Source organism: Zootoca vivipara, chromosome 12, assembly GCF_965207765.1.
Source record: "Zootoca vivipara chromosome 12, rZooViv2.hap1.1, whole genome shotgun sequence".
NCBI lineage: Eukaryota > Metazoa > Chordata > Lepidosauria > Squamata > Lacertidae > Zootoca > Zootoca vivipara.
This window is the reverse complement of record NC_142595.1, coordinates 47,448,506-47,463,878: the sequence shown is the minus strand read 5'-3', so window position 1 is coordinate 47,463,878 and position 15,373 is coordinate 47,448,506. Positions and strand designations below refer to the sequence as shown.

At 43.6% G+C, this 15,373-nt stretch overlaps 1 protein-coding gene across 1 annotated transcript; it reads left to right on the top strand.

Moving 5' to 3' along the window:
• Positions 1 to 5,648: 5,648 nt before the first annotated feature.
• Positions 5,649 to 14,634, top strand: LOC148684135 (vomeronasal type-2 receptor 26-like). Its single transcript, XM_088654873.1, has 4 exons — positions 5,649 to 5,939; positions 9,671 to 9,898; positions 12,225 to 12,351; positions 13,733 to 14,634. The coding sequence occupies exons 1-4, from the start codon at positions 5,649 to 5,651 to the stop codon at positions 14,632 to 14,634; spliced, it is 1,548 nt and encodes a 515-aa protein (XP_088510999.1).
• Positions 14,635 to 15,373: the final 739 nt, after the last annotated feature.

Sequence of the window (15,373 nt, the reverse complement as noted above, 5' to 3'; positions counted from 1 at the left end):
TCAGATTTACTCAAAACCAAACCCACTTTATCCCATTTTTCTAAATCTAAGGTACCTTCCTCAGGGAAGAAGGACGCAACATGAGAAATCTCATGCAATAACTGGTCAATCAGTGGGGACATCACCTGATTGTGACCATGAGGACTTAACAAAAAGAGCAAATCTCTTTTATGTTTTTTCTGCAAAATACTTAGATCTCCCCCCATTCTTACCTATTTTCTGTGCGCACAGTTTCTGCCCAAGGTTCCGGGCGATAAGAATCTTCAGTCCAAAAGCCCTCTGTTTGCAGACAGAGTCTAATGGCACCTAGGGAGCTTTGTTAAGCCCAAAATCAGAAGAGCGATCATTTACCTGATCCTCTTTTCATGGATGCCTCAGAGAAGCTGCATTGGCATTCCAATGGCCTCAGAGAGGGCACCAAAATGTGGCAATACCACATTGAAACAAAGACAAAGGACACAGAGATTCAACCAGCAAATCTCTGGGAGGGAAAGTGCGTGTCTCTTTCCCTTCGCCAGATCTTTTTATTACAATATCAAAAGGTTACGAAAATTCAAATCACCCAATAGAATTCAACCTATTTCCTAAAACCCCTCCCAGGTTTCCTCCCACCTTAAATCTGATACTGTTGGGAAGATCTGGAACTAACACCTAGCTGCTAAAAAGACTTCCTGGACATCAAAGAGACTACATCTAAAGACAGGAAAGAGCCCCAGGAATCCCTGGCAGAAAACAGGTTTATCAGCTTTTCAAAGACAAGCAGGGAAAGAAAGAAGATTAACAGATGTCCTTTTACCCAGATCTATTGAACCAAATGTTTCACAGCCAGGCAAGAACAAATGGCAACAAATGCCTGTTTCTTGAAACCCAGACTGAAACGTGCTTGCCAGGTAGAAAGCAATGGAGTCAGTAACCATCCCAGAAACCTATGTCCAAGACCAGGAATTTCATAATTCAGGCAGCAGAGGTATATCAAGGGAGCCACGAAGCTCAGACATCCTCCACAAGCGCACATAATTATGAATACCTGATTCCCTTCCATAGATCACTAGAAAGTCACCCCTACACCCTGGTGGCCAAGTCCACACGTTTAAAGAGCTGCATACCTAGGTAGCCGCTTCAGGAGCAACTGTGCAGAGATTGTTTCATGGATATGGGAGGTTTTTTTTTTTAGCTATTCTGGGTTTTCAAACCTAACCTATGCAGCAAGTTGAACACACCAATACTTTCTCTGGAAGGGCTGGGATTCTGTGTATTCTGGGCGCCTCCATATGTTGGGAAACAGAGCTGTGTAAACATTCCTGGAATCTCCTCTATCCCTCTGTGTCCTCATCCAGCTCAAGGAAGCCCCATGTATGTGCCACAGATCTTGCTACTCAGGTCCACACACACAAGGATTTCAGTTTAATCCCCTTTACTCCTTAAAGCTTTCATGAAGGATTTACGCCCCCCCCGTCTACAGATTAATAATATTTGCCAGAGAATCAAGCAGAAAATAATCAGAACTAAATGGTGTCATAAAAGTTGTCCATCTATTATGTCTAAACTTAATAGTTGTTGCCTCTCCTTTTCTCTCACACTTCCCCCACCCCAAAACTTAAAAAGACAAAAGGAATGGTCTCCATGAGAACCTCTATCGCGCCAACCATAAAGAAAGTAGCCTTCAGCGAGCACAGACAATCCTCACCGGCATGGTCATAGGGCTCAATGCAAGTGAAGTTTCTCTCCAGTGGATGAAGAATGCTCTCGTTGAAGGTCAACATGTGAACACCCAAGTCTTGAAGAGCAGCAGCAAGGATTCCCTCTTGGCCTTCAGCCAGGTGATAGTCCCCTACTCTGACTGGAGCAATGGCACTTCATACTCCTGTATGTTCACCTTTACAGCAGGAACCATGAAGCTCTCCCAGAGGCCTGAGGAGAAATCCCAGGTTGAAAAGTGATGCACACCCCTTTCTCAGCCTATCCCAGTTTTCCCTCCTCAGCCTATCTCAGATTCAATATTTCCCATGTATCCATGTTTGGCCTAAGGCTGAATAAAAGTGAGCAAACTCACAGATTTCTCATGATGTGATCACTTGGTTGTGGCAGTGGGTGGCTTCTGGAAAGAAGCGGGGAATGGATTAATCTCTCCGCAAAATAGTGTTGAAGTTTGATGATTGTAGAAGCAATGTGCATTTAGCACATAACCATGAAGTTCAATGGGGGGCTTTTGGCTATTCACTGCCTCTTAGCTTAACCTTCCTCACCAGGGTTTTGACTCTCCTCGACCTCCATTTTTGTGTCTCTCTCCCCCCCCTGCCCCCCCCAGCAGAGCATTTCCTATAAAAAGAAAGGTGAGTGAAGTGCCAACAATTCATTTTGCTGACCAGTGTCTTCTGCCTGTTGATAATGTTTACCCAGTATCGGGTACCCTAGAATAATAGGTGGAGCAGTTCTACTGGGAGCAGATTTTTATATCCTTGCCCTGGTGGCTCAGTCCACACATTAAGGAGCTATGTGCCTAGCTGAGATGCCTGCTTTGCGGGGTTGGACTAGATGACCCTTGGGACCCTTCCAATTCAACAATTCCATGATTCAATGAAAAGAAAATATGCATGGGAAAGAGGGTCAGAGAGAAGGAAGATCACAGGGGTGTGGGGACGAACGGATGGCAGACAAAAGCAAGAATTGAGATGGAAAGCAAAGGTTTTAATCCAAGGCATTTATTCATTCATTGATTTTAAAATCATTTCTAAGCTGCTTTATATTTTAAAACAACACACTTAAGGGGTGCAAAAAGACAATGTGCTGCTGCTGTGAAGCATGTACGAAAAATAGAGAAGGTAGGCAAACCCTTCAGAATAGCCCTGTCAAGAATTCCTGTGTTCATGAGAATGTCATCATAGCCCTTTCTAGATGCTCCTTCATGTCCTTCCTACAAGACCACCATTTCCTAAATGCTGCCTCTCCATCAGGTATGTCTAAATCTAATAACTGTTGCCTCTCCTTTTGTCTCATACTAACCCCCCACTGGAAACTTAAAAAGACAAGGCAAATGGTCTCCATGCAAATTTCTATCGCACTGCGAAGAAACCAGCCTTCAGCAAGTGCAGACAATGCTCGCCAGCTTGGTCATAGGGCTCAATACAAGCGAAGTTTCTCTTCAGTGGATTATTATTATTAATAATAAAAATAATAAAATAATAATAAAAATAATAATAATAAAATTTATTATTAATACCCTGCCCATCTGGCTGGGCTTCCCCAGCCATTCCGGTGGCTCCCAACAGAATTAAAAGCACAATAAAACATCGAACATTAAAAACCTCCCTAAACAGGGCTGCCTTCAAATGTCTTCTAAAAGTCAGATAGTTCTTTATTTCCTTGACTCTGATGGGAGGGCATTCCACAGGGCAGGCGCCACTACTGAGAATGCTCTCTGTCTGGTTCCCTCATTGAGGGCCAGCATGTGAACACCCGAGTATTGAAGGACAGCAGCAAGGTGGTTAATGGCCACCAAGTTCTGGGGTTGGGGCCAGACTTGAGTGGTAGGAGGCCTAATAATGATCCAAAGTTTCATCAGGCAGAGATATTTGATGGGACAAATATTTGGGAATATTGAATAGTGATATTTCTAGAGAAAATACTAAATTCTTTCTGGACGTGACATCAGTGGCGAGAATCCTGGTGGCTAAGTACTGGAAGGGTAACCGACCAAAGAGGAATGGTTATGTAAATTATGTGAATATTTGGAACTGGCCAAATTGACAGATATAATAAGACTAAAGCCAGTGAATACAGTCAAGAAGGAATGGATGTGCTTGAATGATTATTTAGAAAGACAAGGTTCTAATGTAAAAATTTGGCTGTCTCTAGAATGACCTCGTGAATGGAAAAGGGGAAACACACACACACACACACACACACACACACACACAGAGAGAGATGAAAATAATACTGAAATACAGATAAAATATGAAATGTGAAAGGGAGTGTTGTAAGAGTGATGGAATAGTCTATTATTACTATTCTTTTGTAAAATAGTGTTTATTGTATTGAAATATTATACTTTATTCTTTTACTGTCTACTTTTCTTTGCAATTTTTTCTTCTTTCTCCCCCCCCCCCCCTTTATATTATTCTTTATGTATGGTTTGGTATTGATGTATTTACTTTGCAATAAAAAAGGAATGTCCTGTATTGTTCTTATTCTGCCACAGTATGGGACCCAGGTGGCGCTGTGGTTAAACCACTGAGCCTAGGGCTTGCTGATCAGAAGGTCGGCGGTTCGAATCCCTGTGAAGGGGTGAGCTCCCGTTGCTTGGTCCCAGCTCCTGCCAACCTAGCAGTTCGAAAGCACGTCAAAAAATGCAAGTAGATAAATAGGAACCGCTAAAGCGGGAAGATAAACGGCGTTTTCATGTGCTGCTCTGGTTTGCCAGAAGCGGCTTTGTCATGCTGGTCACATGACCTGGAAGCTATACGCCGGCTCCCTCGGCCAATAATGCGAGATGAGCGCGCAACCCCAGAGTCGGTCACGACTGGACCTAATGGTCAGGGGTCCCTTTACCTTTTATGATAGAAAGCTTATGCCATTCATGTATAATATTAAAAGGGTAGTTGCAAAATGCCGCCATTGAACATGTTGATTTCTGTTCCTTCCTGGGGTTCAGTTCCTATGGGGATCTTTTAGCCACCTGCTATTTATTATTATTATGCTACAAGGAACAGCAGAGAATCATTATCAGATCTTGAAAAAGGAATTAACAGATTTGCTTTTGGGGTGGGGTTGAGGAACACCACTCAAATGGTAAAGGGCTAATTTCTGGCCTCCTAGGATCATGGAAGCCTCTATAATTTGTTCCACCTGCCCAAAGCTCCAAAGACTTCCCAGAGGATAGTCAGTAAATCTGAAAATTGATATAAATACCCCCCTGAGCATTGTGTAGGTGAAAAGGCGGGCCGGGCTCTGTCACTTTCCTTTCATACCTTTCCCCCTTTATTTCACCTTACATCAGCCAGACCTAAAATTTGAAAAACAAACAAGCCCTGCTAGTACTTAAGGCATGCCTTGGTGTCTCAGTGAAAAACATAGCTGGTGTATTTCTCCTAAGAGATGAGTTAGCAGAATTAGCCACCAACCTATGTAGCCTGTTACGTCTGGTAGATTCTGTTTCTGTACAGAGGAGATTCTCAATCTTCTAGAGGGACCCTTTGCTGATTAGATGCTGTGGCTTCTGATAGCTGTACCTTTGCTGCTTCCTATGGGGTACAAAATAGATTCTCTGGAGTGTCCCAGAAATGATCCCCAGCCTGTTCCACATGAGTGGTTCCAGCCAGGAGCTCTCTTCATTGGTGGAATTGCTTCTCAGTTAGTTTACCATTCTCATGACGTTTCCTTCCGTGAACATCCTTCTCAGGACCTGTTAGATGTTCCAGAGTAAGAAATCGCTTCGTTTGCTCTGCATCTTTTGTAGCTGCGCATATCACAAATATTTTTTTCTATAAATGGCAGAATGTTAAGTGTGTGTGTGTGGGTGGGTGGGTGGGTGGGTGGGTTTGGCCAATCCCCCCATAGAATCTATTAGAAAGCACCAATATTGTGATATGACAGCAGTAATCAATCCACAATATACAAAGGGATGACTAAATTCTACCTCTATATGCAGAATGGTGACAAAATTCTACCAGCACATCCTTGCCTTGGCTTTTGCTGTGAACGAGATCAACGAGAACCCTAAGTTCCTACCCAATGTCACACTTGGATTCCATATCTATGATAGCTACTACGATGCAAGGATGACTTACCGTACCACTTTGGATGTGCTCTTCAAATCAGATAAATTTGTTCCCAATTACCAGTGTGACAGACACAAAAACCTCATGGCTATCATTGGCGGACTTGGCTCTGATACCTCCAACTTTATGGCAGATATTATAGGTTCCTATAAGGTTCCACAGGTAGGAATTCTCTCTGTATATTTAAATATATGTGAGAGAGTGATTTAGGCTCTTCTTTCTTATGCGGAACTTAATTTTGTAGTTCAAAAGGAGAAAACTGACAAAAGCAGGGATTGATACCCCCCATCCATCATATTTTATTTATTCTTCCTATATTACGTAATATTTATTTTTTTGATTCTTAATTAACTGTGGCCTCTTTGAGTGGGTGGGGTGTTTAAGCCTCCCTTTTAAAAATAGGGTTGTCTTTTAGAATTTTTTTGTTTACTTTTGTGCTGTTTTTTGTTCATATAATGCAAGTCATCTGAGTTACGTTGGTAACGAAGCGACTGATATAATGATAATGATAAGACGAGGGCAGTGTTGGGGAGCTTGGAACAGGAGGGGGCTCAGAGTGTGGTGAGGGCAAGGGTAATGGGGCTATCAGAATTTCAAACAGAGTGTCGCCCCAGTGGAACAATCCAAATTTTACCCGGGATGGTGAGAGACTGTGTCGTTTAGTGTTTGGAGTGTCAGACTTACAGGAATCCCAGGTTCAAAGCTCACTGTCCACTCACTGCCTCTCAGCCTAACCTACCTCACAGAGTTGTTGTGGGGATTAAATGTGGGGAGAAGCAGATACGCCACCTTGAGCTGCTTGCAGAATAAAATAATATATCATTGGAGATAGAGATGCAATCAATCAATCAATCCTCTTCTCTCCTGCTTCCCCCCACCTGATATTCTGCTAATGAACATTTGGTATAAATCCTATGGATGCTTTAGTTGTGATTCCCCTTTTTTGGGGGGGGGGTCTCTTCTAACACTACAATTCTATGATAATGAAATTGTATGCTTTATATACTTGGGGTATTCAATCAGATGCATTTAATTTAACTCTAGGCTCCTAACAACTGTTTACATGTAAAATTGTTGTATAATTCAGAACATAAAGGCATGCCTAACGTTGCCCTGCACATTATTATTTTTCCCAGCTCACATATGGCTCATTTGCCCCAGAAGAGAATCATATCACTCAAGGGCCATCTTTTTATTGTCTGGTCCCAAATGAAACCCAGCAGTATATGGGGATCGTCCTGTTACTCCAGTATTTCAAATGGACATGGGTTGGAATTCTTACAGATGATGATAGCAGTGGAGAACATTTCTTGCAGACGCTGGAGCCATTGTTTTCTCAGTATGGGATCTGTTCAGCATTCACCCAAAGAATCCCACGCATAACCCATTGGGATAACATGGAGGAAAACTTTGATTTTGCTGGAAACTTTTTTGCGCATTACAAAGATGATACCGTGATTACATTCATTATATATGGAGAACCTTTGACTATTACATGGCTGAGAACTGTTATAGTTATACGAGACGCTGGAAACAACGAGACTACATCACTGAGAAAGGTGTGGATTACGACAACCCAGGTAGATTTTATCTTAACGGGCATGCAAAGGAGCTGGGGTCTTGAGATGTTCCAAGGTGCAATTTCCTTTACAGTTCACTCCAAAGAGATTTCGGGGTTTAGGGAATTTATTGGGACCATAAAGCTTCATGGGGCCCAGAAGGACAGTTTTCTGAAGGACTTTTGGGAGCAAGCCTTTGACTGTATACTTCCTAACCCCAACGTAGCAATGGATGTTGAGCAAACATGTACTGGAGAGGAGAGACTAGAGAGTCTTCCTGCACCGCAGTTTGAAGTGCTCATGACTGGCCACAGCTATAGTGTCTATAACGGTGTTTACGCTGTGGCTCATGCTTTGCATGTTATGGGCTCTTCTCGATCCAAGCCGAGAGCGAATGAGAAGGGTTTCAGTGCTGAACTTCAAGATGTCCAGCCTTGGCAGGTAATGTCCCTGTTTTTTTATTTCAGTAAACAAAGTAGTATGTTGAGACCAGGGCTTTTTTTCCAGCCGCAACTCACTGGAACTCAGTTCTGGCACCTCTCAGGTGGGCACCGTTTGTGGGATGTAAAGCTGCAGTTAAGTGCAACATTCCGACAGAGGACTAACGGTCGCTATGTTCTAACCGGTTGCTGTGACAACCAGTTCGCGGTTGCTGGTATTTTTGAAAGATAACTGCTCAGTTGCAGTCAGCTCAGGACCAACTTCCCTGTGGTATAGTTTATTTGCTTGTTATGTAACCTAAGCCTGCCTTCAGGTAAAGGTAAAGGGACCCCTGACTATTCGGTCCAGTCGTGACCGACTCTGGGGTTGCGGTGCAGCTTCCAGGTCATGTGTCCAGCATGACTAAGCCGCTTCTGGCGAACCAGAGCAGCACACGGAAACACCATTTACCTTCCCAGAGAAGTACCTATTTATCTACTTGCACTTTGACGTGCTTTCGAACTGCCTTCAGGTACAGTTCTGTAAACCCGAATGAATCTGAGAGTAAAATAGTTCTATATTAACATGAATCAGATTTGTGTGGGTATTCTTTAAGAGGGATTCAAAGGGATTTTTAACCAGGAAGGCATCTTTATTACGGTAGTAGAACTCAGATGAGTCAGCAACAAGCTGATCGCTGCATAAACTTAAAAAGGGGATTGTTTAACTCAGCTAAAGTAAACCTTCCCACACCATCACCATTCTAAGAGAATGAGGGAGGCATTCCTGGTGATTTTCTAGAAAAATAGCACTGGTTGAGACTATATTCAGTTTTCTCCTGCGGGAATCACTGAGGAAATGGAGTTGGCCATCTTATTGGTAAAGAGCATTTTATAGGTTTATCTATTTCATAGGCTCATAGAGTTGGAAGGAACCCCGAGGGTCATCTGGTCCAACCCCCCGAAATGCAGAAATCTCAACTAAATCATCCATGAAAGAGGCCATCCAACTTCTGCTAAAAAACTTCCAAGGAAGGAGAGTCCACCACCTTCTGTGTGAGTCTGTTTCACTGTTGAACAGCTCTATCAGAAAGGTCATGACTGCCCCACTTTATTGTGTCACATTCCTCCAGGGAATTGTCTCCTGCATCATTTCCCATCCCGCTACTGTTCTCAATGCTACCATCTTTGCGCGTTTTAAATTAAAATAATCATTTGCCGCTGGCAGTTTTCCCCTATCTTCCTGGATTTTCCTATTGCACTATAAACTACTTAGGATAAAATACTTCAGATGTGTATCTGAAGAAGTGTGCATGCACACGAAAGCTCATACCAATGACAAACTCTAAGGTGCTGCTGGAAGGATTTTTTTTTATTTTGTTTCGACTACGTCAGACCAACACGGCTACCTACCTGTAACTAGTACTTAGGATTTGTCAAAGTAGAACAGATATATAAAACTCTTGAACATCCACCAGTAGTCTGATTGCATGGTGTTGAAGTGCACCATCTCCTTGTTGGACTGTGCTATGATGGGGCATCCTTCTGCTCCTGCACAGTGGTCCCATTTCAGCTTTCTGGGCTCCTCTCAAGCTCATCACCCAGCAGTGCTAAAACTCCACACACAAAACCAGCCATAAAAGAGAGAAGCCAGCAGACTCTTCAGCCTGGGGTGGCAGAAGGTCTTCCTGTTGGTTGCCTTTCCATTTCCTGCTTCCCAGAGAGTCTCTCCTGGGTCCTCCAACTAGAGTCGGAATATCCGATGCAGGGAGAATCCCCATAATCCCCATTAGCCATGTTGAGTGCTTGGTAACTGTAATCCAACAACAGTGGAAATCACTACCTGACGTAAATGGTAGTAGTCAGGAAAGATGAATTCAATGATTTATTGATATCCCTCTTTATTATACCTTAGCTCCATCACTTTCTTCATGGGACTTCCTTTAACAACTCAGCTGGGGAAACCATTTCCTTCAATGACAAATGGGAAATGCGAGGCGGTTTTGACATAATGAACACGATCATATTTCCAAATAACTCTTTCCAGAGACTGAAAGTTGGTAGGATTGGCCTTGATGTTCCCAAAGGAGAAGAGCTCATAATTCATGAAGATGTCATTGTTTGGCACAGTGGTTTCAACCAGGTATGGATTCTGGCGTGGCTGGATGAAGACATGGGCTGAAGGAGATGCAGTCATAGAATCATAGAGTTGGAAGAGACCACAAGGGCCATCCAGTCCAACCCCCTGCCAAGCAGGAAACACCATCAAAGCATTCCTGACATATGGCTGTCAAGCCTCTGCTTAAAGAACTTCAAAGAAGGAGACTCCACCACACTCCTTGGCAGCACATTCCACTGCCGAACAGCTCTTACTGTCAGGAAGTTCTTCCTAATGTTTAGGTGGAATCTTCTTTCTTGTAGTTTGCATCCATTGCTCCCTGTCTGCTTCTCTGGAGCACAGAAAACAACCTTTCTCCCTCCTCTATATGGCATCCTTTTATATATTTGAACATGGCTATCATATCCCCCCTTAACCTTCTCTTCTCCAGGCTAAACATGCCCAGTTCCCTAAGCCGTTCCTCATAAGGCATCGTTTCCAGGCCTTTGACCATTTTGGTTGCCCTTCTCTGGACACATTCCAGCTTGTCAGTATCCTTCTTGAACTGTGGTGCCCAGAACTGGACACAGTACTCCAGGTGAGGTCTGACCAGAGCAGAATACAGTGGTATTATTACTTCCCTTGGTCTAGATGCTATACTCCTATTGATGCAGCCCAGAATTGCATTGGCTTTTTTAGCTGCTGTATCACACTGCTGACTCATGTCAAGTCTGTGGTCTACCAAGACTCCTAGATCCTTTTCGCATGTACTGCTCTCAAGCCAGGTGCCCCCCATCCTGTATTTGTGCCTTTAATTTTTTTTTTGCCCAAGTGTAGTACTTTACATTTCTCCCTGTTAAAATTCATCTTGTTTGCTTTGGCCCAGTTGTCTAATCTGTTAAGGCAGGCATCCCCAAACTTCGGCCCTCCAGATGTTTTGGACTACAATTCCCATCATGCCTGACCACTGGTCCTCTTAGCTCGGGATCATGGGAGTTGTAGGCCAAAACATCTGGAGGGCCGCAGTTTGGGGATGCCTGTGTTAAGGTCATTTTGAAGTGTGATCCTGTACTCTGGGGTATTAGCCGTCCCAATTTGGTGTCATCTGCAAACTTGATCAGGATGCCCTCAAGCCTAAAGTTCTTTAGATAGCCACCCTGGCTTCTTTAGGCACCTTCCATGTTTCCGTCTCATTGGTATTGCCTGAAGCTGTGCTTTTAATATCTCCCTTTTAACAAACTCCCAACCATCATGAACTCCCTCCCTTTAGTATTACTAAATCCAAGTAATTGATAAAGATGTTGAATAAGACTGGGCCCAAGACAGATCTCCCTGTAGCACCCCACTAGTCACTTCTCTCCAGGATGAAGAGGAGCCATTGATGAGCACCCTTTGGGTACGGTCAGTCAGCTAGTTACAAATCCACTGAATGGTAGCATTGTCTAGCCCACATTTTACCAGCTTCTTTACAAGAATATCATGGGGCACCTTGTCAAAGAAGGCCTTGCTGAATTCAAGATATGCTACATCCACAGCGTTCCCTTCATCTCCCAGAGATAACTTTAGAGATAACACATCCATTACTTAGATAAGGGATTCCTTGGTTTATTTTGAATTCTTCTTTGTTTATGTTTCTTTTGGTTTCCCTTAATGATTAGTATCAAGAGGTTGGAGAGCGGGGAACGAAAGCTAGAATTTTAGTATAGCTGTGATTGGTAGTAGTATATATAGATTCAAATCGAATGCAGCAACTATGAGAAGTGTTAACATACTTTCTGGTTCTTGACATACATACAGACACACTTATTTCTGAGTGTGTAAACATTCTTAAAATTATTCCATAAACCTATCTACCATAATAATGTAGCAACATTGAGGAGTTGATGCTTTGGATGCAATCTTTTAACCGTTTAATTGGGATTAAGCTGCATTGAAACCAAAGGAACTTAATTATGAGCCAAGATAAACTGGATTGTACTCCTATATTTTGACTGCCTATTCAGCCTGAGCTCAGTCTCACTGCTTCATTTTAATTGAGGAACCTGAAAAGTATTATCTGGCTAGATAGCTGTCTCCTTTTATTTCTGACAATAACGCCAGGTGTCTTAATGGCCATTCAGCACGATCATTCCCCTAGTCCCTCTCTTGACAAGAGATAGATCCCCATTACTGATTACCAGTCCAGACTTTTCACTGACCCATCATCTTTGCCATCTTCTCTGAAGATTCTCTCTCTGTGTTTGTAGATGTGGAATCTTAACTAATGGTGACTCACTCTCTTCAATGCCAAGTTCAACATCAGAAATATCTGTCTGTCTATCTTTCTATCTATCTCCATTTCCCTTTTGTAACTCCTTTAATGTCTGGATAGGCGATGCCTGTTTCTTTGTGTAATGACTACTGCCACCCTGGCAATGAGAAGAAAAGGAAAGAAGGGAAGAAATTCTGCTGCTATGATTGTACTCCATGTCCAGAAGGGAAGATTTCCAACAAGAACGGTAGGTCATGTAGTACCCCAATGTTTTGATCCACACAGAGTAATTTGAAAGAGTTGTGCCAGATGGCTATTTACAAGTGTAAACTTACTCCAATGTGCATACCATCCTATGTGATTAGCTAAATCAATGCGAGCATAGCATTTGCAGAAGAGATATCCAAATATCTTCTAAGGGTGACACCATCCTGGTTCCAGGCATCACAGCAGAATATGAATCTATCCGGGCTTTACCTTGCAGGCTCGTTCGGAGGTGTGCTCAGTCGATTACAGCACCCCTCCTCTGCTACCCCGTGTTTTAAAGGGTGAAGCCTAAGGAGCTCTCCCATAACCACCTTGATGCCAGTCAATGATGAATCTGGAATGTGAATCTGGAAGGACCCTTTTACCAAGCTGGTACTTCGGGTGCTCATAACGGTGGCATAGTCTACCTTGCACCCACTCCCACAGCCAAAATGAAGCCAAAGAAACAAAAGCCTAGCAAACAAGAGGTGCCTGGAGTAGTCTAAAATAGGTGATCCCTCAGCGAAACACCCCAAATATTCCTACTCAGTCCCTAAACAGGTGACCAGTTTTTCCTGTACTCTTGCACAGATGACTGGATTGTTTTTAGTTCCTGGCAAAGAGGAAAAGGAGTACAGCTTGTACATTGTTTTGAAAAGTGCAATTATATAAGTTTGCCTTTAAATGTAAATGTATCTTAATTTTTATCCCTAAGTCATGAGTGTTTCATATATGCCGATTCGCTTTTTGAGACAAGAACTGTATTTAAAAAATAGGCAGCGCCGGTGCTACGGCTTTTTGCGCCCTAGGCAAAAATCACCTTCTGGCGCCCCCCCCCCGGCACATGCGACATGACGCGTGCACAACGCCACTGACGCCCCTGCGTCCCATCCATAGGCGGGAGGGCGCTGAGCTCTCATTTTGGCTCGCACGCCTCCCGCCTATGGAGGGGACGCTGTGAGGTCTTCAGTGGCCGCGGCAGCGAGCGAGCGTCGGCGTGGGCAGCAACAGTGCTCATAGCTGAAGGCTTCAGCTACGGGCGCTGCCGCCGCCACCGCCACCGCTCGCTCGTTGCTCCTCCATAGGCGGGAGGAGCGTGAGCGCACGCTGTGGGAGGGCGGCGGCGGCGGCGCGGGGTTTTTGCGCCCGTCCATTTACGCGCTCTAGGCAACTGCCTAGATCGCCTAAATGGACGCACCGGCCCTGAAAATAGGAGAACTCTGAAAGTTGGGGAATAATCTTGCTCCAATCTTCTTCCAGTCTATCGGGGGCAATCATATGGAAAGATTCATCAATGGTAGAGACAGATCTCTACATTCTTAACTGATGTATGAGAGGTAGAGTGGAGAACAGTCTGAAATGATAAATTTTCTCTTTTTTAGATATGGCTGACTGTTTCCAGTGCCCAGAAGAGCAATTTCCAAGCAAGGACAAAGATGAATGTGTGCCTAAAGCTATAACCTTTCTTTCTTATAAAGAACCTTTAGGAATCACTTTAGCCTTCGCTGCTGTTTTTCTTTCCATTCATGCAGTCTTGGTGTTAACAATTTTCATTAAGCACAGGGATACCCCCATTGTCAAAGCCAACAACCGAGGCCTCACCTATACCCTCCTCATCTCCCTCCTGCTCTGCTTCCTCTCTTCGTTGTTTTTCCTTGGAAAACCTGGAAAAGTGACCTGCCTTCTCCGACAAACAGTGTTTGGCATCATCTTCTCACTGGCTGTTTCTTGTGTATTGGCCAAAACCATCACTGTAGTGATAGCTTTCATGGCCACAAAGCCAGGATCCAGCATGAGGAAGTGGATGGGGAAAAGACAGGGACATTCTGTTGTCCTTTCCTCCTCACTTATTCAAGCAAGTATTTGTACCTTGTGGTTGGCAACCTCTCCCCCTTTCCCTGATTTAGACATGCATTCAGTAACAGGAGAAATCATTGTGCAATGTAACGAAGGGTCAGTCGCCATGTTTTACTGTGTCTTGGGTTACACGGGCTTCTTGGCCTTTTCCAGCTTCACTGTGGCATTCCTAGCCCGCAAGTTACCTGATAGTTTTAATGAAGCCAAGTTCATTACCTTCAGCATGTTGGTCTTTTGCAGCGTGTGGTTGTCCTTTGTTCCAACCTACCTGAGCACAAGAGGGAAATACATGGTGGCTGTGGAGATTTTCTCCATCTTGGCCTCCAGTGCTGGGTTACTGGGCTGCATCTTTGTCCCTAAATGCTACATCATTGTGTTTAGGCCCCAGCAGAACAGCAGAGAACAACTAATTAGGAGAAAGTTTTAAAGATTCTGCCATGTTTTCTTCTACGACACTATTATTGCATTGGTAAAGTACAGGGATTACTAAAGCATTAACTATGATTTGTTGAGTAGGTGAGGGGCCTGCCTCAAAAAACATCCCAAAAAGGTACATTATGTATTTTCAACAGCTGACTTTTGCACAATGGATGGGATCTTTGGATAAAGGGCAGTATGTAAATCAAATAAATAAAATAATAATTGTAACTCTAGTGCGTAACAGTGTAATGCAAAGGAAGCTCTTAAGCAAGAGAGAGGTGGCTATATATCTAATACATTTCCAAAATGCAATGAGAACGTGTTTAGGCAGACTCAGCAGGCTGAGGTCATTTATGTATCAGAAACATGTACTGCAATAAGTGAAGTTACAGGGAACCAGGCGGAGGCCTTCCTACTTAGTGGCGCCCTCCGTGTGGAACACCTTCCCTTCAGATATCAAGGAGATAAAGAACTTACCCCCTCCCCTCCCCACCCCCTCCCCACCCCTTCTCTACATAAGCGCCTGGGGACTCCTATTTCAGCGTATCTGAAGAAGTGTGCATGCACACGAAAGCTTATACCAAAATAAAAACTTAGTTGGTCTTTAAGGTGCTACTGAAGGAATTTTTTTATTTTACTTCGACCCAGACCAACACGGCTACCTACCTGTATACACAACTTTTAGAAGACATCTGAAAGCAGCCCTGTATCAAGAAGTTTTTAATGATTGATGATTTACTATGTTT